This window comes from Suncus etruscus, chromosome 13 (genome assembly GCF_024139225.1).
Source record: "Suncus etruscus isolate mSunEtr1 chromosome 13, mSunEtr1.pri.cur, whole genome shotgun sequence".
NCBI lineage: Eukaryota > Metazoa > Chordata > Mammalia > Eulipotyphla > Soricidae > Suncus > Suncus etruscus.
Window position 1 is genome coordinate 97482659 of NC_064860.1, and position 23966 is coordinate 97506624.

General features: G+C 58.3%; 1 protein-coding gene across 1 annotated transcript; it reads right to left on the reverse strand.

The window, feature by feature from the left end:
- Nucleotides 1-268: 268 nt before the first annotated feature.
- Nucleotides 269-22580, reverse strand: PRDM15 (PR/SET domain 15). Its single transcript, XM_049785624.1, has 23 exons — nt 22526-22580; nt 21781-21874; nt 20488-20641; nt 18884-19136; nt 17468-17569; nt 15502-15726; nt 14688-14817; nt 13063-13241; nt 12387-12481; nt 12203-12290; nt 11302-11469; nt 9806-9900; nt 9480-9611; nt 8151-8285; nt 7634-7797; nt 7288-7367; nt 6860-6979; nt 5808-5939; nt 4308-4391; nt 3996-4171; nt 3484-3564; nt 2658-2897; nt 269-775 (listed from the first exon to the last, which is right to left on the reverse strand). The coding sequence occupies exons 1-23, from the start codon at nt 22578-22580 to the stop codon at nt 284-286; spliced, it is 3474 nt and encodes a 1157-aa protein (XP_049641581.1). The 3' UTR covers nt 269-283.
- Nucleotides 22581-23966: the final 1386 nt, after the last annotated feature.

Here is a 23966-nt window from a genome sequence, read left to right on the forward strand (position 1 = left end):
GTCTCCCGGTTTCTCTGGGACCTGCAGCCTCACTGAACTTGGGGCGGGGCCGTCCAGGGAGAAGGGAGTTGTCACTTCGATGCCTCTCTCCAAACCCGAGTCCTCCCAGGGCAGGGGAGAGTGGACCCGCCCACACCCAGTGCACACCGTGGCGAAACCACGACCTGGGCACCTCTGGCTCACGGGCTGCCAACAGACCCTGGTGTCTGGGGTGTGTGTGGGTGTCTTTGTGAAGCCGGGCCCCTTGCTGCCACCAGGCTGACGCTCTGTCCCGCCTGGTGGCTCAGTAGCTGTACATCTGTGGCTGTGGCTCAGTAGGTACTTGCGGCGTGGCGGTGGCCGGGGTGGGCGGGGGCGGGGGCGCCTGGGACGGGGTGGGCTGCAGGACGTCTGTCTGCGGGGCCGCCCGCCAGGCCAGCGGGTGCTGCTCGGCCAGCTGGCTGCCCAGGGGCGAGATGGAGTTGACCAGCGTGGTGAGGTTGATGAAGTGGGCCACCGACTGTGGGCTGGGCGCCTCGGGCTGGGGGTGCAGCTGCATCTCGCCCTGGCGGTTGTGCAGCATGGCTGCGCCGCTGACCGTGTCGAAGGTCACCGTGAGGATGGAGTTGTCCAGCTGCAGCTGCCGCTCGGGGGCGCCCAGGTGGCCCACGGCCACGGGCTGCAGGTTGGTGAACTGGGTGCCCGCGGCCGCGGTGATGGGTGTGACGGTGATGTTGGTGAGGCCCACGGAGCTGGAGGCCGTGGTCACGCTCGGGTCACCCAGAGTGACCACCACCTGCAAGAAGGGGGGACAGGCACATGGGCGGGGGGTGAGCGAGCGCCTGCTGGGGAGGTCCAGGGGTCCATCGCTGGGAAGGAGGGGACTCTGTTATTCCACCCAGGAGCTAAGGAGCTTGGTTAGAGAACTGAAGAGTTGGGGCTTGGAGCCAGTGTCTGCCACACCCGGCGGCGCTCAGGGGTTCCTCCTGGCTATCTGCTCAGAAATAGCTCCTGGCGGGGCCGGAGAGATAGCATGGAGGTAAGGCATTTGCCTTTCATGCAGAAGGTCATTGGTTCGAATCCCGGCATCCCATAGGGTCCCCCGAGCCTGCCAGGAGTGATTTCTGAGCGTAGAGCCAGGAGGAACCCCTGAGCGCTCGGGTGTGACCCAAAAAAAACAAAAAAAAAAAAAAGAAATAGCTCCTGGAAATAGCTCCTGGCAGGCACGGGGCACATGGGACACCGGGATTCGAACCAACCACCTTTGGTCCTGGATCGGCTGCTTGCAAGGCAAACGCCGCTGTGCTATCTCTCCGGGCCCTCTGCTCCCCTTTTTGAGGCCAGTAGGCAGACTAGGAGAATGGGGACCCCACAAACACTCCCACTCTGGCGTTGGATGCCCTTGGTGAGGCTGTTCTCAAAGCATCAGGCAAATGGAACCCCTGTAGAGCTAAATGTTTTGGGGGACCTGGTAGAGAAATTTTTTTTTGGTTTTTGGGCCACACCCAGTGGCACTGTGGGGTTACTCCTGGCTCTATACTCAGAAATTGCTCCTGGTGGGGCAAGAAAGATAGCACAGCGGTAGGGTGTTTGCCTTACATGCGGCCGACCCAGGACAGACCCGGGTTCAATCCCCGGCATCCCATAGGGTCCCCGAGCCTGCCAGGAGTGATTTCTGAGCAAAGAGCCAGGAATAAACCCTGAGCGCCACTGGGTGAGGCCCCAAAACCAAACAAACAAAGAAATTGCTCCTGGCAGGCTCAGGGAACTATACGGGATGACGAGGATCAAACCCGGTCTGTCCTGGGTTGGCCATATGCAAGGCAAGTGCCCTACCTCTGTGCTATTGCTCCAGCCACGCCCCATAGAGCAACTCTTCTGGAGATTCTCCTTCAAGTCGAAAGCTTTGGAGACACCATGCACCAGAGATCGGGAAGGACGCACAGAAAGGGGGTGCCATCTCCCATGACTAGTGGACCTTCTAATAGCTACCAGCATTGTGTTGCTGCAGGGCACCTCTAAACCCCACGGTTCATGCTGAGCTTCTCCCCAGGACCTGAAATACAGCCCGGGCATTGTCCAGTGACCCTTCACATGTCCTAGCTCCTCTTTGGGTGCTAGAGAAGGAAGCATCATTAGAAGGAAATAAACCATCTCGGACCATCAGCCTTGACCCTGGACACAGCTTCCGCCAAATCAACGTGTAGCCAGTAGGATGCAGAGTTGGGAGAGGAGGGACCTGGTTTCTGCTGTCGCCTCGTCCTGCTGTGGGAACCCTCGGACCACGTGGCCGTGAGCTCTGCTGCACACAGCCAAAAATACGCCCCGGGCAAACCCCACATCCACCCGAGACCTAGGTGGGGAGTGGAAAGACTTTGTGGGAGGCCTCAGAAGATGCAGAAAGTGGCCAGTTGGGCGTGGTGTGACCCTGCTCCCCCAAAGCCCCTGGGCCCCACCACCACCACAGCCCACAGAAAATGGGCCATGCTTACTTGCTGTGGTCTGCAGCCTGCCAAGGCTGGGCTGGGGCCCCCCCATAGGAGATGTGGGAGTTGGCTGTGGGGTGTATGTGTGTGTGTGTGTGTACGTGTGTGAAAAAGAGAGAGAGAGAGAGAGAGAGAGAGAGAGAGAGAGAGAGAGAGAGAGAGAGAGAGAGAGAGAGAGAACCACAGCCTGACCTGCTGAATGCTCTGCACAGCTGAGTCCGTCTCGTCCCCAACGCTGCCCACAAACGGCGCCTCCTTCTCCGAGAACTCGCTGAACGGGGGCTCCTCAGACCCGGGCGCTCCTGACCCTGCTGCTGCCGCGGCCGCCACTGCTGCCTCTTCCTCTGGTTTCTGCTTCCTCCTGTGGGTGCGCCGCGATGCCTTCCCTGGCTTCCCAACGGCCGGCTCCTCGGGCTCCACGGCCAGGTCGGGCTGCGGGGTCAGGCGCGGGCCACATGCATTGGTCAGGACCATGGGCCCTGTCTAAAGGGCGCGGACCCTTGCCTCTACCTCCAGAGCAGGGGATGATCTGTCCAATGCCCCCAGGACTACCACATCCAGTACATTCCCCGGACCTCCACAGCCAGTACTCCAAGCATCCTGGAAACTCGCCCAGAGTCAGCCCCGCACAAGAAAAATGCTCCTGACCGCCCCAGTTTCCACACTGGGGACCCTGTAGGAGGGGAGGGCAATCCTGGCTCAGGGACCCAGCCCTGGGATAGGCTGGGCTCAGGTGCAGGAGGCATCTGGGACAAGCTGGAAAGAGGTTACAACCTGGTCTGAGAAACAGCATAGTGTCTCCTGCGGGTGTGTCTCATGTCTTGTGCATGCTAGGAGTGTGCCAGCCCCCACAGTTGTGTGCAGCAGCTCCCCAGAAAACTAGCATATAGGGTGGAAGCCGACTCTACTTCGCCATCTAGAGGCCAACACAAGCACAGCCTCAGCCTCCGGTACCAGGAGCTAAGAAACAACAGCGAACTGGGGGCAAGTCTGGGGGAAGCTGGGGACCCCTACCTACCTGCACGATGCCGATGGAGGAGGCGTCGATGGTGGTGGTCTCCGGGAGGTGGTCCAGGTCATCCACCCTCACGGCCAGCACCTACGTCAGGTAGGGCAGTTTGAGTGGGGGGAGCCACATATGCCAGACCCTCCAGCTCGGAGCCTGCTCCAGGGCAGGTCTGCCAGCCGCTCCTTCCTGTGCCAGGACCCCTCGACCTTCTCTCGGGGCGGCCCCTAGAGCCCCGAGAAACTTCCTTCCTTGGTTCCCCCATGGGATTCTATAGCAATTTGGATACTGCAATCCCTACCCGGCGGAAGTGGCAAGAAGGACTGGCGAGTGGCCTCAAGGGCCTCTGCGGGTGGAAGGAAGGCACGGGGCGAGAGTGCTGGGGACCCGTAAGGCCCAAGTCCCCTTCTTTCCTCTCCCACTTTTCCAGGACACAACAGCGCCTGGGAGCAAGAGGCCGGCCAGGCCCAAGAACTGGGAGTCTGCCGGGGGGAAGCCAGACCCCACACCAACAGGGGCCTCACCTCGGGGTGCTTCCGCCGCATGTGGCGGCTCATGGAGGCACGCGTGGACACTTTGGTGCCGCACAGCTGGCAGCTCTGCGCCTCCACCTTGTCGTGCGTCAGCTGCACGTGCTTCTGAAGCATGTAGTCCGTCACGTACTTCTTGTCACACACGGAACACGTCCACTGCTTGCCCACTGCGAGGCGGAAAGCGGGAGTGGGGCCCGGCCCGAGTAATGCAGGTGCAGGGCAGGTGGGAGCATCTGTCTGCCCATCCGCGCCCCCCCCCCCCCCCCCGCACAGAGGCCAGAAGGAAGCCCAGCCCCGCCTCACCCGTGTGGATTAGCTTGTGGGTCTCCATGGTGCTCCTCTCGCTGAAGGTTTTCCCACACAGTTCACACATGAAGTCCTTGATCCCTGCAGGACAGGAGCCTGTGTCATCCTGACCATTCTCTGCACTAGGAGGGAGCTCAGTGCAGACAGTGGCAGAACATGGAACCCGGGCCGGGCCCTGCTGATATAAGCGGTCTTCACTCTAGTCAGTAAAAAAACTAAAAACTCTTTTTTTTTTGGGGGGGTGGGGGGCCACACCTGGTGGCGCTCAGGGGTTACTCCTGGCTTTGCGCTCAGAAGCGGCTCCTGGCAGGCTCAGGGGACCATATGGGATGCTGGGATTTAAACCATCATCTGTTCGAATCAGCTGCGTGCGAGGCAAATGCCTTACTGCTGCCTATAACAGGGGTGGCGAACAATTCAACACAAAGAGCCAAAATTTTAAACTGTGATAGTCAGAGAACCACACCACGCAGTGACCTGCCAAAACAGACAAACACTCACACAAAAGCATATAATTTTAACAATAATCTATTAAACACATATTTCATTTTGCCATTTTGAGTGAGGGTCAAAATCCTGTTCGCCGCCCCTGCCTATAATAAATTAACTCTTATTTCCTGTGTCGGCGTTTGCTTCCAGCATCCCTCCAATCCCCTAGGATTGGAGCATGAGGCTTCCATTACAAGACCCCACCCCTGGGCCACCAGGCGGCCTGATTGGGAATTGGGTCCTGAGCAGGGGTCAAAGCTAACACATCCTTGGAACACCGGGAACAAGCCCCCAGCTCCGGGCCCTGGAACTTACATCAGGCCCAGGCCTGGACCCACTGTGCTGGAAAGCGGGGTCTGGTTGGCTGCTCCACCCCCCAGACCCATGTGCCTTACAGGCACATGGTGGCATATGCAGCTGTTTCCACTGAGCTCAGTCCCTCTTGTGAGGGGCTGCTCACTCAGTCTCAAGGGGACAACCAAGGGGGAACCCAGAAAAGCCCAAGAGCCAACGGTGATTGAAATTCAGAGCTCTGTGTCTCTCGTTTTTAGGAGTGGAAATTGAGGCCCAGGGTCAAACTCACAGCAGGTCCCTGCACCCTTCTGGGAAACCTGGCAGTACTGGTGGTGGGGCTCTATGCAGCTGGGACAGACATGGTCCCACCCTGTGGAACAGGCTCCCTTCTGGGCTTTAGAAACTGCAGGGACCAAACCCTGGCCTCACTGAGCCCAATCTAGTCACGTGGGAGCCCAGACCATGGGGGTCACACCCACCACTGCCATGCTTGCCCATAACTGCCCACTGCTGTATCATGCCTATAGCTGCACCCACCCGAGATATTCCCAGAATCACGCTCCACTGTCACGCCTCACCCACAGTATCAGCACGCCACACAAACACCTGCCATTGGCCACACACAACCACTTTCCAGGCCATTCCCACAACCACGTTCCACGGTTGTACGCCAGCCCAGGCCAAGCCCCCAAGGTCAAGGGGGGCCCCGCTCACCTGTGTGCCGCTTGTAGTGCTTGAGCATGTTGACCTTCTGCGCGAACTTGCGGTGGCACTCCTTGCACTCGTATTCCTTGATGCCCTTGTGCAGCTTCATGTGGTGGCGCAGCGCGTGCTTGGTCTTCATGCCTGCAGGGCCCATGGGTCAGTGCTCTGCCCAGCGGCCTGCGCACCACCAAGTTCTGGGAGATACTGTCCACGTGCCACCTCTTGCCTCGGCTAAGGTCAGGGGCACAGGGATCCCCCTCTCAAGACTACAATTCCATCATCATAATGGGGATGACTCGCTTTGGGGAAAAAATCCTGGTCAACCTCCTTGACTTCCCCTGTATGTCTCTGGGGCCCGAGGGTCTTCCTGGGGGATATGGGTGCACTGTCTCCCAATGCATGTCCTGCAGGAGGCCAAGATTCTGAGACCCGGAGTTTCAGGTGCGGCCCCTGCTGCCCAGTCTCCTAACTGCAAGACCCTGAGCGCTGCAGTGTGATCCAAAAATAAAAAAAATAAAATAAAAAGTTTTACAGAATAGTACTCACTCTCAAATCTAGCTTTGCTGTTAGCATACATGTATTCATAACAAGGGTTAATATTTAGGGCCCCAGTTAAGAATGCATAAACTAGAATAAGACTAAAACAATATTAGTCACTGGGAACTGACCTTGCTGGCTAGGAAACGTCAGATAGCAAAAGCAGCTTCAGAGTGAAACTGCCCGGCGTTAGAATATGCCTTGAACGATTTGCCCTGTACCTTATTTTAGTCAATTAGTTTAGTCTGAAAATTATATCTTGCCAAGAAATTGAGTATAAATATTCTACCTTTGGCTCGAACCCAACTTGACTCCTTGGCCTGTCTCCCTCAGCCGAATTCTGTGCACCCACCTTTCCACGGGACCCCAGAAGATTCCTTAGTGTCAGGACTAATCAGTCCGTGACACAACTCTGCAGTGTCTGTTTGGGGTGGGGGGGACACCTTTCCCACACACTCAGGGACCATCATGGGGCTCTGGCACTCAGTGCACGGGATGTAGGGATGTGGCCATGGAGCACGCACCTTTCCCGCACTCGGCACACAGGTACTCGCGGATGTTGTCATGCACCCGCATGTGCTCCTTCAGCATGTCCTTCCGAGCAAAGGACTTGCCGCACTGCTCGCACGCGTGGCTCTTCACCCCTGGAAGCACCGGGTTCAGTCACGGCGGGTCCCATGAGCGTGGCACTCACCCTTATGCTCCAGGGTGGGCCCAAGGGCTGCCCAGGCTGGGTGGAGGGACCCTGTGCCCACTGGAAGCCCAGACACCACTGGAAGCCCCGAGAGAGCCCAGAGACAGGACAGCCCAGAGACAGCCCAGAGAGAGGGCAGAGGCTGCTGAGAGACATTCCAAAGGCAGCCAAGAGACAGCTGAGAGATAGGGCAGAGAGGGCAGAGACAGGGCAGACAGGGCGGCAGCCACGACTCCCCACAGTGCCGCACCCCCGCACCCGTGTGGATGAGCTTGTGCCGCTCCAGGTTCCCGATGCTGTTGAAGATGCGCCCACAGATCTCACAGGGGTGGATGTACCTGCAAGGTGAGCGCGGCAGTCAGCCTTGGCCCCCAGTCCGGGCGGGGGTGACGAGGGCTGGAGCCGAGCAGCCACGCTCTGGAGGCCCCAAATAGGCAGCGAGCACCCCAGTTAGAGATGAGGGGCTCAGGTGGCTTTGGCCTACGAGGCCCCACGCACAACCCCTGCCCCGAAGTCCAGAAACCCAGCCCTGGCAGATGCATCCAGGAGGCTCCTGCCCAGAGCCCCTGCCCACAGCCCGCCCCGTGTCCGTGGCCTCACTCACTTCTGCACGTTGGGGTCAGGCAGATTCTCTCGGTGGATGACCATGTGCGCGTGGTAGGTGGCCTTGAGCGCGAAACGCCGGTGGCAGATGCTGCAGCCGTAGCCCTTCTCCTTGTGCACCTCCATGATGTGCTTGAGGTACTCCTTGCCCCGGCCGAAGGTGAGCTGCGCCACAGAGCACGGCTGTGCTGACCAAGTCCCCGCCAGCCCCACCGGCTTTGGGTGGGCACGTGCCTGCCCGCCCTCCCCACTGGTTATCCTATCCTGGGAACAGCCCACAGGGCGCATACTGGGCGGAGGAGGAGTCCCCACCCTCTTCACAGTCCCTGCCAGCCCAGGGCCCTGATCCCAGGGAGTCGGGGCTGGGCTTAACAGAAGCAGCCGTGGCCCCCAGGGCCACAGAGCGCAGCCTCCCACAGGGTGCCTCTAAGCATGGCTCCTGCCTTGCGCGGGTGGGTAAGGGGCTCCCCACGTTTCCCGTGAGCGGAAGGGGCCCAGGGTGGGCCCGGCCAGGATACCTGACACCTTTTGCAGCTGTACTTGTGTGGCTCCGAGTCCGCGCTCTCGTCCGAGTTGTCCTCGTTTTCCTCTGACGAGATGCCGATCTTACCGATGAACTCCTCCCGCTGGTGGTCGTCCATCAGTGCGATGTCCTACAGCCGGGCAGGGGGTGCTGGGAACTGGGGCGTTGAGCCAGGAGGGACCATGTTCCCCCTGGAAGTCCCCTCAAGAAGCCTCAGGGGCCAGGGGTCCTTGGCGCCCTCCCTGGGGTCACTACTGTTCCGATTCCTCCTTCCTCTAGCCGGGCCTCAGTCAGCACATGGCCAGCATCAGCCACTCCCAGTCAGCCTCGGCCTATTCAGGGCTTTTCTGTTGGGGGAGGGCCCCCTGGTGACAACGCAGTTCCCAGCATCCCAGGCCGCAGATAGAGTGTTGGGTGTAAATTCACCCCATGTCGGAGAGATAGCACAGCGGCGTTTGCCTTGCAAGCAGCCAATCCAGGACCAAAGGTGGTTGGTTCGAATCCCTGCGTCCCATCTGGTCCCCCATGCCTGCCAGGAGCTATTTCTGAGCAGACAGCCAGGAGTAACCCCTGAGCACTGCCGGGTATGGCCCAAAAACCAAAAAAAAAAAAAAAGAAAATATCCAAACCAGTAAAACACGTGTGATCTGGCAGTCTTCTACCTCTTAGGAGAGCCAGCTGCGCCAGAACTGTCGTTTTTATTGAGTCCAGAGACCACCCCTGGGTGGGGCAGTAGGACAGAGTAAGGCCAGATAGCTCAGGCTATCCTAAGCCAGTCCTGCCCAGGTTTACAAGGAAGACCCTCTGTTTTGGGGTCAATACAAGTTGTAAAGTCTGGTGGTCCTGAAACTACGGCCCGCGGGCCACATATTATATTTGTTCCCATTTTGTTTCTTCACTTCCAAATAAGATATATGCAGTATGCATAGGAATTTGTTCATAGTTTTTGTTTTTACTATAGTCTGGCCCTCCAACAATCTGAGAGACAGTGAACTGGGCCCCTGTTTAGAAAGCTTGAGGACCGGGCCCGGAGAGATAGCACAGCGGCGTTTGCCTTGCAAGCAGCCGATCCAGGACCATAGGTGGTTGGTTCGAATCCCGGCATCCCATAGGGCCCCCCGTGCCTGCCAGGAGCTATTTCTGAGCAGACAGCCAGGAGTAACCCCTGAGTACTGCCGGGTGTGGCCCCCCCAAAAAAAAACCAAAAAAAAAAGAAAGCTTGAGGACCACTAAACAGACAAAGCTTATACAAAGGTATAACCCAACATGGCCACCCTGACAGCGTGAACACTCTTGCGGAAGCCCATCCGGGGCCGGGGCTGACCTTGAAGTGCACATGGATGTGGTCCCGGAGGACGTCCACGCGGAAGAACTTGCGGCCACAGATCTCGCAGGTGTATTTCTTGTCGCCGTGTGTCAGCAGGTGCTTGTTCATGTTGCTACGACATGAGAAAACCTGCGGGGCCGTGGGCGCCCAGTGAACCCCATTCCCCTCTGGGGACCTCACCCTCCCAGGCCATCCTATGGGACCGGTGCCTGGGACAGTGGGGGTAGTGTATTGCAGGTGTGATCCCCCCAGTGTGCCTGATGCACAGCCTAGTGGCCCTGGCACCCCGTGAGGGTGGCACAGAGATGCGGGGCTGAAATTACCTTGCCACACACAGGGCAGCCCGACGGCTCCTTCCGGTAGCGCACCAAGCTCTCCCCGCTGGGCTCTAGGTCCTCGCGTTTGACCCGGCGAACACCTGCGAGAGAGTCGAGTTTGTCATGCCCGGAGCCCAGATGGGGTAAAGCATGGAACCAGGGCTGACACATGCTGTTAGGGGCTGGGTCGGGCACTGCTGTGTCCTTCCAGATGCCCAACTCGCTGTGCCCAGAGAACACATGTGAGACCTAACCAATGGGACTATCACCACACTAGCAGGATGGAAGGGGACGGCAGGAGAAGACTGGCTGGATACACAGGGATGAAAACCTCGGAGGACTTCACACTGAATTACTGTTCAGCAAAAACGCAAAGAAATGGAGCTGGAACCACAGCATGATGGGGAGGGTGTTTGCCAAGCATGTGACTGACCTGGGTTCAATCCCCAGCATCCCACAGAGTCCCCAGAGCCTGCCAGGAGTGACTTCTGAGTGCCACCGGGTGTGGCCCCAAAAATCAAAGGAAAGAAAAGAAAAAAAATATTGGGGCCAGAGCGATAGGGCAGCGGTAGGGTGGTTGCCTTGCATGTGGCTGACCCAGGACAGACCTGGCTTCGATCCCTGACATCTCACATGGTCCCCCAAGCCAGGAGCGATTTCTGAGTGCAGAGCCAGGAGTAACCCTGAGTGCCACCGAGTGTGGCCCAAAAAAAACAAAAGCAAGCAAAGAAAAACACAACCAAGTGAGAAACAGGCAGGCTTGGAAAGGAAGCAAGGGGATGTGGGGAGACCCAGCATTGGTGGGAGGACAGGCCTTGGTTTCCCAGGGGGTGATGGGGACCCCTGGACAACCCCAAGTGGGGCCCACTTGGCCTGGAGCTCAGGTCACAGGGTGGAGAGTCCTGAGTCCCTAATAAGCAGGTTCTCCCCTTTTCCTCCACAAAAGAGTATCTACGCACAGCACAGCAGAGCTGGGATTTTTGGGGGGCCACACACAAGGATTGGGAGCCATAGGCCAGATGAGGGTATTCCCATGCACCAAGCTTGCACCCAGCTGCTGAGCCGCTTCTCAGCCCTGGGGAGGCCTTCGGATGGGCAGGCGTGGAAAGCAGGTTTTAAAGGTTAAGCCGAGTAGCTCCCGGGAAGGTCCCAAGTCGCCCCAAATCCCTCCCTCCCCGGGTGGCTTCCCGTGTGGCTCAGCAGCTGCCTGGGGTCCCCAGCACCCCATGCCTCATTTCTACTCCCCTGATCCCTCTACCCTGCTCTCCCATCATAACCTGTTCTTTTCCTGGGGACACCCAGAGCCCCAAGCCCGTGGAGCTGGCCTTTACCTTCTTGGGGAGCCTCTGGAGGGGGGGTGCTTCCAGAACATTCCATCCCAAGCCGGCCCCACCCCACCACCACCACCGATGGATGGGGGCGTGCGCCTCCTGGAGGCTGTGACCCGAGGCCTCGGCCTGCAGTGCTCACTGGCCCCCATTCACCGGCAGCCGGGTGCCCACCTTCCAGGTGGCGCCGCTGGTGGTCCAGCATGACGTCCTTGCGGTAGAAGAGCTTGCTGCACACTCCGCAGGCGAACTGCTTGTCCCCGTGCTTCTTCTTGTGCTTCGACAGGTTGCTGTTGGTGGAGAAGAACCGGAAACACAGCTCGCACTGGAACGTCTTGTCGTCTGCGGGGGACGAGGTGGGGGTCAGCAGAGGAGAAATGGGGAAGGGGAGGGAAAGAAAGCAGAGGAGGGAAGAGAAGGGGAGAGGTGGGCAGAGAAAAAGGGGAGGTAAGGGGGGGGAGGAGAAGGGAGAAAAAAGGAAGGAAGGGGAAAGGAGGAGAGAAGGGGAGAGGTGGGGCAAGGAGGAAAGGGGGAAGGAAGGGAGAGGAGAGGAGAGGAGAGGAGGGAAGAGGAGAGGAGAGGAGGGAAGAGCAGAGGAGGGAAGGGGAGGGGAAAAGAGAGAAGGTGAAGGGAGAGGAGGAAACGGGAGGGGAGGGAGAGGAAGGGACAGGTCAGTCCTGTGAGATGGAGCAAGCGAGGACCCCTGGACCATGGGCCCGCCTCATCCATCCCACAGACACTCAGACCAGGACCCCAATTCAGGTCCTCCCCGATGGGGCTCCTCCTACTCCATGGGGAGGGTTCAGGTGGGGGGACCACACCTGGGGCTGTCCAAAGATGGGGGGCCACTTCACACCTGCACACAGGTTCTCTCTGTCTCCCCCCAACCAAGAGAAAGAGACCTCAGGCTGCCCCCCAGGGGTGCCATCCAGACAGGAGGACAGAGGCCACTGCACAAGGGACTGACTGACGGCAGCAGCAAGGAGGGACGCACAGCACAGAGTGGCCACGGGGCTCCTGAGACACCTCCCACAGGCAAAGCCGCTCCCAACCCCTGGGTGCCCCCCACGCTCACCTGTGCGGCAGTTGTGGAAGTCCAGGGCGCTCTGCATTCGGAAGGCCTTCTCGCAGGTGCTGCAGCGGTACCGGTACTCGGCATCCACCTGCGCAAAGTGGCGGCCGCCCTTCTGGCATCGTCCTGAGCACCGTCCCGCCACGCCCCCCCCCCCCCCGGGACCCCCACCCCACCCGGCGCCCACCTCGTTCTTGCTGTGCTTGTAGGACACGTGCTGCTTGAGGCTCTCCTTTCGGCTGAAGAGCTTGGCGCACTCCTCGCACTTGAACAGCTTGTCTCCTGCAAGGTCAAGGATGCGCCCGCTGCCCGCTGGCCAGGGCCCGACAGCCCCTCAACCCCGGCCCCACACCACCGTGGGAGCACAAGTGGAACTCACTGCAGGGGTGTATGTGGGAGCACTCATGGGATTCACCTCCCCTTGGGACCCCTTCCTGGGACTCTCTGGAGCACACATGGGATTCACTATGGGAGTACCCATTGGATTCACCATGGGAGCACTCACGGACACTATGGGAGCAGATGTGGATTCACCTCACATTGGGAGCGTGCACAAGACACCGTGGGAACACATCTGGGACTCCCCATTGGAGCACTCGTGGAATTTACCTCCCCTTGGGAGCACTCAAGAGACCCTGAGAACACTCCTGGCATTCACTATGGAGTATTCATTGGACGCACCTTGGGAGCACTCCTAGGGTTCAATCGGGAGCACCCATAGACTCTCCATGGGAATATTTGTGGGACTCCCCAGGGGATCACTCACGGGACTCTCCACAGGTCTCTCTGTAGAAGCATTCAAGAGACTCTTTGGGCGCACTCATGGGATTCTCTGTGGGAGCACTCGGGCCCCCGGGACTTACCGTGGGAGCGCACGTGGCGGCTGAGGTTGCTGCTGTTCTGGAAGGTCTTGCTGCAGAGGTTGCACTGGTACACGCGCCGGTGCTCGCCCAGCCTCACCAGCTTCCGCCGGATGCCGTGGCGGCTCGACAGGATCAGGCTGCGTTTGAGGGTGATGGGCCCGCTGGGGTGGTGGGGGAACCTGGTGGCCAGGTGGGCACGGTCAGGGTCAGACAGACAGCCCCCGCCACGGCCCTGGGAAAGGGTGCCCTCGACCCCCACCGAGCTGGAGGGGCACACACAGCATCCACCCAGGGGCACACCCCCAGCCGATCCTAAGCCCAGAACACCCCAGCTGCAATGAGCGTTTTCAGTCCCAGCTCGGGGTGCAGAACCCGGTGCAGGCCAGGCCCACCTTGGCTCGCCCACCCCCAGACTCAACTTCCCCTCCCCCTCGCACTGCAGGAAGGAGGAAGTTCTGTGGGATGCACGGCCAGTGGCCAGTGGTGGGAACACAGCAGCAGTCTTAGGCCTAGGCAGTCTAGTCGGCGCCGACTTGCCTCTCTTTTGGAGAACTCTCCCTCGTTCCCCAAAAGACAGAGAGACGAGGGCAGTAGCAGTGGCACAAGCAGTAAGGCATCTGCCTTGTCCGCACTAGCCTAGGATGAACCTCGGTTCGATCTCCCGGCATTCCATATGGTCCCCCAATCTAGGAGCATTTTCCGAGCGCATAGCCAGGAGTAACCCCTGAGCATCACCAGGTGTGGCCCCCCCCCAAAAAAAAAGGACAGATGAACAAGGCAGCTGTGAGTCCCCCAAAGGGTCCCAATCCCAAAGAGTAGAGCAGGAAAGCCAGAGGCTCTGGGACCCCACAAGTGAGGGCGACAGACAGGACAACCCCTGGCAGGATGAACTGGCTACAGAAGGGGGATGTGATTGGCATTATGGGGTGAGGCTGGGACGGGGATGCTCAGTGTTTAGTGAGCACAGAACTTGTTTGTTTGCTTTTTGGGCCACACCTGGCTTTTTCGGAGCTTACTCCTGGCTCTGCACTCAGAAACAGCTCCTGGCAGGAGCATGTCAAGGAACGAACCCAGGTGGGTCAGGTGCAAGGCAAGCGTCCGCCTGCTGTACCATCATTTCAGCCAGGTCACAGATTTCCCATCGGAGACTATGGAAAGTTCTAGAAATAGATGGACAAGTTGGCCACCCTGACAGAACAAGTGGAGGGGAGGAAGTGGTCGATTTCCTCTCAGGGGCATTTATTGGACCACGATGAAGAGACTGTGCTAGGGAGCATTTCCTTCAAATCCTCTGCTCCAGAGAGACAGCATAGTAGGGAGGGCATGTGCCTTGTATGTGGCTGGCCCAGGTTTAATCCCCGGCATTCCATAGGGCCTCCTGAGTCTGCCAGGAGTGATTTCCGTGCACAGAGCCATGAGTAATCCCTAAGCACTGCCAGGTGTGGCCTAAAAATCTCCCCCACAAAAAAACCTTCCACTCTAGACATTCTGGGCTCCTGAGCATGCTCCCATACCAGGAAATAACCCAACCCTCTGGGATGGGTCCTTCTGCTGGGACCTGAGCCTGCAACGGCCACATGGCCAACTGCCCACAGTATCCCCGGTGCAGCACGAGCCGCACTTACTTTGGTACCGGGCTGGGATCCCCAGTGCTGGTGGTCAGTTTCCCCAACACCAGCTCCATGATCCGCTCGTCAGGCGCCGCGGCCACAGGCTCGTCCGGGGGCACCTCAGTCACGATCTCTGCCACTTGCTCTGAGGATGGAGGGGGTCAGGTAGCTGGGTCGTCATGGGGGCAGGGGACAGCCCCAGCCCCATTCCAGCCCCAGCCCGCCCAGACAGCAGCCAGGCAGGAGCAGTGGCCAGGGAGACAAGGAACACCGCTCCCAAGCCAGCGTGTCCTCACAGGCACATGAGGGGAGGGGGCTCCCCACACCCCAAGGCGGACACTAGGGGGCTCATAGGATTGCTTCAGCCCTTCAGATGTGGGGTCTGGCCCAGAGGTGCTCGGAGTGGGGGAGGCCATGTGGAACTGGGATTGGAACTCCGGGCCTCTCCAGAGCCGCAGCCCAGACACTGGAACTCTCTGGAAAACTAGTCTCGAGGGCCAGGGAGATGGCTCAAGGGGTGACCCAGGTTCGGTCCTTAGCACCCCCACATGGGGTCCCCCACAAGCAGTGCCAGGAGTGACTTCTGAGTAAAGAGCCAGGAGTAAACCCTGAGCACCAGCAGGTGTGACCCAAAACCAAAAATAAATGAATAAATGAATAAACAAACAAATAAATAAATAAAATAAAGCCTGCAAGCAGGGTATTAATTCTCCTTCTAGGAAGATAGCCCAGTGGGGGCACCAGAATGCCCGTCTCTCCAGGGGGGCCCCCAGACTCCCTGATGACCCTGCTCCAGTCCCCCTGCCAGCCTTCCCTCCCCCAGGCCCACCTGCTGGTCCTTTGCCATCCAGGATGACGAGAGGCTGCTCGGGCTTTGAGCCTTTGGGTTTTCTCCCCTTTCGAGGCTTTTTCTTTGTCTCTTTGGGGCCAACGCTGGCCTTGGGCGTGGGGGGTGGCTCCCCCTGGGGACCATCTGGCCCCTTCTCTGCAGGGGCCTCGGGCTGGGCGGCAGGAGGGAGGCTCTTGGCTTGCTCTAGGTGACCCAGTAAATGCTCTGTAGGCGGGGCCGGAGAGATAGCATGGAGATAGGGTGTTTGCCTTGCATGCAGGACGATGGTTCAAACCCTGACATTCCATATGGTCCCCCGAGCCTGCCAGGAGCAATTTCTAAGCGTAGAGCCAGGAGGAAGCCCTGAGCTCTGCCAGGTATGACCCAAAAACCAAAAAAAAAAAAAAATGCTCTGCAGGAGACACAGCAGGGACATGGGTCAGTGAAGGTCACTGCTGCCCTCTGCTGGAAGGGAGGGATAGTGCGGATCGCTGCAGCCCTTGGTTGGCTGGCTTTATGGTCCCTGTTAGTCCTCCTTTGAGAGGGGCCACCCTCCAGTGTGAGGCTGCCAAGAACGAGAATGGGAGTGCCCTGGCCATACGGCACAGGGGGTGCAGGGTAGGGTCAGGAAGAGCAGCAGGGGAAGGCGTGGGCCACCCTGGGGTCTCCTGGCCATGTGCTGACAGCCTTGAAGTAGTTGCATCCTTTCCCAACTCCCCGTGGTGGACATGCTGCAAAGTAAGCAATGGTGTGGGCCGGGCGGTGGCGCTGGAGGTAAGGTGCCTGCCTTGCCTGCGCTAGCCTAGGACGGACCGCGGTTCGATCCCCCGGTGTCCCATATGGTCCCCCAAGAAGCCAGGAGCAACTTCTGAGCGCATAGCCAGGAGTAACCCCTGAGCGGCACAGGGTGTGGCCCAAAAACCAAAAACCAAAAAAAAAAAAAAAAAAAAAAAGTAAGCAATGGTGGAGATCCAGGGAGGACCAATGAGGAAGGGCCCAGCGGGGCCTATGGCGGGAGACTAGGGGCAAGGACAGAGCAGAGACACCCCAGAAGCCAGGTAGGTGTGAAAACCACATCCCATGTCCGTTCTGGCACCCAGGAGTCGGGGGGGGGGGGGGGGCACCAGAAAGTGGGGTAACTGAAGGCAAGACCCCGTGCACATGAGACCCAGGCTGCTGGTCCTGCCAATGACAGGCTTAGTACCTGCCCTTTGTTCTGGGTCCCTGGATTAGATCTGCAAAAATAAATAAATTAATTAAATTTTAAAAAAGAGATGACTGGTGGGGCCAAAGCAATAGCACAATAGTAGGGCATTTGCCTTGCACGAGGCCAAACTGGAACAGACCCGGGTTTGATCCCCAGCAGCCCATAGGGTTTCCTGAGCCTGCCAGGAGTAACCCCTGAGCGCTGCCAGGTGTGCCCCCCCCCAAAAAAAAAAAAAAAAAAAAAGATGGCTGGAGCAATATCACAGTAGGGAGGGCATTTGCCTTGCACTGGGCTAAACTTGTTTGATCCCCGGCATCCCACAAAGTCCCCTGAGTCTGCCAGGAGTAACCCCTGAGTGCCACCAAGTGTGGCCCCAAAATCCAAAAAAAATTTTTTTTCCATAAGTGTTTAACAGTGAATGATGCCTGGCTGGAGCGATAGCACAGTAGGTAGGGTGTCTGCCTTGTACTTGGCTGACCTGAGTTCAATCCACAACATCCCATAAGGTCCCCTGAGTATGCCAGGAGTCATTCCTAAATGCAGAGGCAGGAGTAACCCCTGAGCACAGCCAGGTGTGGCCCCAAAACCAACAAAATAAAAGACATTGGAAGAGTAAAGAGCCACAAGGCTGTGGACAGGCCAGTGGCAGCAGGGAGCAAGACTGGGGCAGGGTAGAGAAAGGGGGTCGGCAGAGTGGACATCACAAAGAGCCCCAGAGGTGGGGCAGGGTGGGAGTGTGGCCCCCATGGCACCCCTCACCGTTCAGAAGTTGCAGCTCTGTGAAGACAGCGGCACACACTTTGCATCCCCATTGGTTGGGCTCCGAGTCCGCTGGAGTGCTGTTCTCGGGGGTGCCTGAGACTTTGGGAGACAAGAGGGGAGAAGGAGGGTGAGGCCCAGGTGGTTTTCCCCCTCAGACACGCTCAGGTCTCCCCTAAGATTCCGCGTCAGTGAAATGCACCCGGCAGGAGCAGAGGCTGGGCCATAATGTGGAACCTGCAGGGCACAGACAAGATGGGGGATAAGGACATCACTCTACATGCACCCCAGGTAGAACAGCCAGGGAAGCGGCGGGCATGGAGTCAGGAAGAGCCAGGGACACCAGTTTCTCAGGAATCAAGAGGGGTGTTGTAAAAAGGGGGTACTGGGGGCGACTCTAGGTCCTAAATCCCTTCTCGTGTCAAAGCCATTAAGACCCAGGTCCAGTGCACACCAGGAAGGGCATTTGCCTTGCACATGGCTGACCTGGATTCGATCCCCGGCATCCCAAAGGGTCCACTGAGCCTGCCAGAGTGATTCCTGAGTGCAGAGCCAGGAAGTAAGCCCTGAACAGTGCAGGATGTGACCCAAAACAAAGTAAAACAAAAATAGGGGCTAGAGATATAGCACAACATTTACCCTGCCCTCAGCCGACCCAGGATGGACACAGGTTTAATCCCCGGCATCCCATATGGTCCCCGAGCCTGCTAGGAGCAATTTCTGAGTGAAAAGCCAGGAGTAACCCCTGAGCACCACCGGGGGTGGCCCAAAAACCAAAACCAAAAAGAGAACAACAACAACAACAAGAAAAAAAAAAACAAGACCCAAAGGCCAGAGAACAGTACAGTAGTGCAGGTGCTGGCCTTGCACGTGGCTGACTTGGGTTCAATCCCTGGTACCACATACACTTGAGACAGCGAGGAGCGATGCGTAAGAGCACGGTGGGGAAGACCCAACGGTGATGTGCCTGAACACAGAGCCAAGAAGAAATCCTGTGCTCTGCCTGGTGGGGCCCCAAATCCTAAAAACAAAAGCAAAAGCAAAAAACAAAAACAAAACAAAACAAAACAAAAAAACAACCCAGAAGACCCCATGAAATCAGATTCTCTTCCTGCACATAGAACCCAGACCATGTGGGCACCCGTGGGGACCCCTAATCCTCCTAACACCCACCCACCCACCCACCCGTCTGCTGGGTCCAAGACTCAGGCCCACCCAGAACCAGAACCCACAAGGTGTCAGAAGTGTCAGTGAGGGTCCTTGTGGGGAGGCGGTGGAGGCTCGGGGAGCTGTCACCTAGTACAGCCAAGTGACACTTGGATCCCCAGGCAGGATCCAGCCCACAGCCTCCTGATGGCTGAACCCCAACTCCGCCTGGGTCCTGCGCACTCCACCCCAGGCCAGGCAGGGCAGTACCGGGGGCGTTGGCGCTGACTGCCTTCAGCATGGGCTTGTCCATCTTCTTGGCGTAGAAGGCGGCGTACCAAACGCGCAGCTCAGTGCCCGGGGGGATGTCGCGCAGGGTGGTGAAGTAGACGTCGGAGCCCCGCTGGTAGGCCGTGAGGTTCTGGTGTTCGGCATCCGCAGCTGGCCGCACCAGCATCATCCAGTTGCAGTCGTCTTCGTTGGAGGTGTCGAAGCACACGGGCTGCCCGTCCTTCTGGAACACCTGCGGGGAGCACGGAGAGCGGGGTTCAGGCAGCTGTGGGGGGCACCCAAGGCAGGAGACAGCCGGGTCCTGAGACCTGAAGGCACGGGAGTCCTCCCACATCACCTCCAGGCCAGCTGTGCCCAGATCTGAGTTCCCCCCATTCCCAGCACAGCTGGCCCAGTGGCAATAGAGGCCGGTGACAGAAATCTGGGGCCTGATTGGTGGGGGGACAGGAATGCTCTGAGGCTCGACCATGATCCCAAAACCAAGTGCAAGACTGCTGACTTGGATCCTGGCTTCCTCTCCCCTTAGAAGCCCTGTCCTGTCCTGGGCTTTTCCAAGGGGTCCCCACTGCTAGAGTCAGGAGTCACCTCCCAGAGTGGCACTCTCAGAAGTGAGGGGAATGGGGAAAAGACAGGACAGGGGGAAGAAGGCCGCACTGTTTGGGCCACATGAGGGACCCAGAGCACAGGGGAGGCCCCATGTGGGTAAGGGGTTCAGGCGTCCCCAAGACCACCAACAAGGAAGGCCCCCTCACTTCCGCTCTCTCCCCATCTCACCTGCTTTGCCTCCTGCACCACCTTGTGCTGAAATCTGCCCAGGGTACCTGGCTTCTGTGGGGAGCCCACCCCGGGGTCCACTCTACCGAGGGGCCATTGTCCCACCCCCATCGCTCGAAGCTTCACTGGACAGCGGGACCTGCTCCCACCCCTCTCAGGTAGCCATGAAGATCCCAAGGGGCAGGGGTGCAGGAACGACCCACCCCGGGCTCTGGGGGCTTCCACGTCCCATCCCTACCGTGCTCTTCTGCATCGCTCCTCGTTGCCTCAGCGGTGCCCCTGCCCTTGGGGAGAGCCTTGAAACCACCCCCTAAATCCTTCCCTGATGACAATAACATCATCACAGAGGACTGAGGGAGGCCGAGGAGCAGTGGGGGACAATGGGGGTGATGCTGTGAGGATGTGAACTGGTGGACACTGACCTAATGGCTTCCACTGAAACCCCCCAGATGGAAGAGGGGCGTGGCTGACACCATGAGGGGCGGGGCTTGAAGATGAAACCAGGGGCAGAGCTGAAACCCACAAGGGGGAGTGGCTATAACCATTAGAGGGAGGAGCTGAAACCCAGGGGCGTGGCTAATACTCACAAGGGGCGTGGTTGACCCCATGAGGGGCGTGCTTAAAAGCTGAAATCAATGAGGAAAACCCAGGAGGAACTGGGGCATCCTCTCCCCTTGGGGAAACCAACCAAACTGGGCAAAGACCCTCCCAGGACACCAGGCCCATCTGCTTCAAGCCCACGCCAGCCTTGGCACTGGGCTCTGAGCTCCCTAGCACAAAGCACAGGGCAAGGTGGGGAACCACTTTACCTTCAGCGGGAACGCAGACTCCTTCTCCCACTTGGCCACCCTCCTAGACTCGAAGGGACCGAACTGGGTCCGCTTTACCAGCTGCGTCACGGCAAACACGCCTTCGGCACCGTCCTCCAGCCGGCGGATCTCCAAGTTGGAGGGAAGGGAAGACCTGGAGAGGCCACCAGGGCAGAGATGAGGGCCTGAGGCCAGTGCAAGGACTCCACTCCGACTGCTCCCCGGGATCTGAGAGCCCTGGTGTCTGGCTGACAGGTCCACCAGATCTGCTGTACAGCAGAGAGCTCAGGGCCATGTGGATTAGGCCCCAATGATCTCAGCAGATTTGGCTACCTCACTAAAGAAAGTGAAGTCGGGGACACATGATGTAAGAGGGCGGTGGGCACTGACCACAGAAGGTGCCCCCTCCTGCATTCATATGGTTTGGCTGGGTTTCTTCAGGGCTCGTGAGGGCTGAGGACCAGGAAGAACTGGCCAGATTTCTAGGGAAGACCACTCCTGACTGTTTTCAGGAGGCAAGGAATGATGAGGAAGGCACACAAGGAGTGAAGGTCAGCAGAGGCACCTCTAGGACCATAACTCTGGAACTTGAGGGGCTGGACTCAACCAGGCACAGTGATAGAACGTAGGCCTTGCATGCGGACCACCTGGGACGGACCCGGGTTCAATTCCTAGCATCCTATTGGTCCCTTGAGTCTGCCAGGAGCAATTTCTGGGTGCAGAGCCAGAAGTAACCCCTGAGCACTGCCAGGTGTGCCCCCCAAAACAACAACAACAACAACAACAACACACACACACAAAACCTCTGGGGCTTGAGACAGTACAGGGGAAAGGTCATTCCCTATACCAGGACCTATAGTCACAACCCTGGTTCAAATCCTGTAACAGCACCCTGTGCCCAGAGTCCCACCGGAAGTGGTCATTAAGCACAGAGATGGGAGTAAGCCCAGAACCTCATCAGGAGTAATCCCTGAGCACAGAGGCAGGAGTAGGTTCTGAGCACTGCTAGGTGTGGCCCTCAAGCCCCCACAAACAGAATCATCCCCCAACTTCCAGGCCTCCCCTCTGGGACATGAGCAGGAGCAGGAGAGGGGCTGCCGGCTGGGCTTCATAAACCAAATGAGACAGTGGCCACACAGTGAGAAGCTGGGAGCCATTAGTGGGGATCCTCCCTGCTGTGCCCTGCGGTGCCCTCACTCTGGCCCCTGCTGCCTACTTTTTACATGATGGGTCTACAGTATCTTCCCATGATAATAGAGCTAGCTGGGCTCTCAGCCCATAGCACACACTTACCTGGCTCTGCTGAGCACAAATGAGTCTTTGACCATGACCACGGGGCCCAGTTCTGGACACTCAGAGTCGTGGTACTGGCTGCAGTCTTCACACCCTGTAAAACACACCAGCACCGGGTCACAGGGTGATTGATAGCCCCCAGAGACAACCTGCAGCAGTCAGCCCGGGCAAATGGGAGCGCCCAGCAGTGGCTCCCTGCCCAAAGATGAAGAGTGGGAGCACAACACGAAGAGAAGGAAGAGGAAGCATCTGGGTATTCAAAGCACATACAGTCCACCCTGTGACAGGCTCATTACCCCCCACCCTGCCTGCTTTTCTGAACCAACACCCCCAACCCTCTTCCAAGGGCCTGTGTGGGGGCTTCTGCGGAAGATCCTTCCTGAGACCATCTCCCACAGCAGGCTACTTCCTGGAAAGTAAATCACACTTCTGGGATTTATAGAGAAAGAAATAGCTTCAGGGGGCCGGGTAGGTGGCGCTGGAGGTAAAGTGTCTGCCTTGCAAGCGCTAGCCAAGGAAGGACCGCGGTTCGATTCCCCGGCGTCCCATATGGTCCCCCCAAGCCAGGGGCGATTTCTGAGCACATAGCCAGGAGTAACCCCTGAGCGTCAAATGGGTGTGGCCCAAAAAACCAAAAAAAAAAAAAAAAAAAAGAAATAGCTTCAGAAATTGGAAGGAGAAAGCATGTGGCTTCTTCCCACTTTCCCAGTTCACGCAGTATCTCCATCCCCAGGAACACACTTACATACAAACAGGATCTCCTCACTGCCATCCTCAGTGGCCATGGTGGACACCTGCATGGGGAGATAAAGCACTGGTGAGCTTTTAAGGCCACCCGCACAGACAGACCAGGTACACAGAGGCTGCCCACAGCTGGTGTCAGAATGTTCTTGACAGAGGCATGCCGTGGGGTGCCCTGACTGTGCGCTGGGCTGGGAACTGTACTCCAGAAGTTGGGTGGATAGGAGCTGATTTTGTTGTTTGTTTTGTTTTTGCCCATAACCTACAGCACTCAGGAGTTCTTCTGGCTCTGTGCTCAGAAATTGTTCCTGGCAGACTTGGGGGACCATATGGGATGCTGGAGATGGAACAGGGTCAACCCCATGCAGCAAAGCAAGTGCCCTCCATGCGGTACTATGGCTCCAGCCCAGTAGGTAAGATCTGATCTGGTCCCAGGCACACAGTTCAGTGCTTGCCATGGCGTACAGGACACCGTGCGTTCTCACAAAACCCTTCCTCCTGGCCTAGGTCACATGCTGAAGCTTACTCAGGAGGCAACTCCATGGCCAGCAATGGCGTTGCACCCCCCTCATGCACGTGGGGGGGCAGTGCTGTGAATGAGTCTATTCTGAGGCCTCCAACTCCCAAGCACGAGCTGGGATCTGATGGCCCCGGCCTCTGCCGTGTGGGGGTACAGGGAGAAAGCATGCATTCTCTCTCTCCTTTCTCTCTCTCATGTGGGGGTACAGGGAGACAGCATGTAGTCTCTCTCTCTCACTGGGCAGTCACTCAAATGCCCCCTCCAAACCTGGTTCCCCTCTGTCACGCTTGGGCCTGGGGCTCCCTTAACTGGGTGCCACCCCACCCTTGGCCTTGTCCTTGTCCCTGTACACCCCGGACCCCATCTGAATGTCTGGAATCTGTGGACCCACGTAACAAAGACAGTGGCAGAGCCAATGGCTCACATGAGTATAGCCACGCCCCACCCAGACACCACACGACAGGACTGGGAAAAGGGTGTGGTGGCCGAGCTGTACCCACATGGGACCCCAGAACCTGAGTCCACTCCACCTTGCAATGCGCCTGGTACAAAACCGACTCAGGACTATGTGTTGGCTTCCTCTGCAGGGGGCACAGACTGGGGGGCTGTCACAGGATCACAGCAGAGGGAAGGGTTGCCAGCAGGTCTTCTTGGGGGACCACGGCCTTCTCCTGGCCATGCTCAGTGACTCTATGGCCTCACAAGTGCTTCCAGCTCTCTGCAGGATGTGGCCTGTCCTGGGGAGGGAGGCAGTAAAGGGACTGTCATTACTTCACTCTGCCAGCTGGGATACATCTCAGGACTACGCACGGGCCAGGGGTAGCAGGCAAGGCTACACCCCACGCCACCCCCACTTCTTTCTGTTTGGTTTGGTTTTTGGGTCCCACCTGGCGTCGCTCGGGAGTTCCTCCTGGCTCTGCACTCA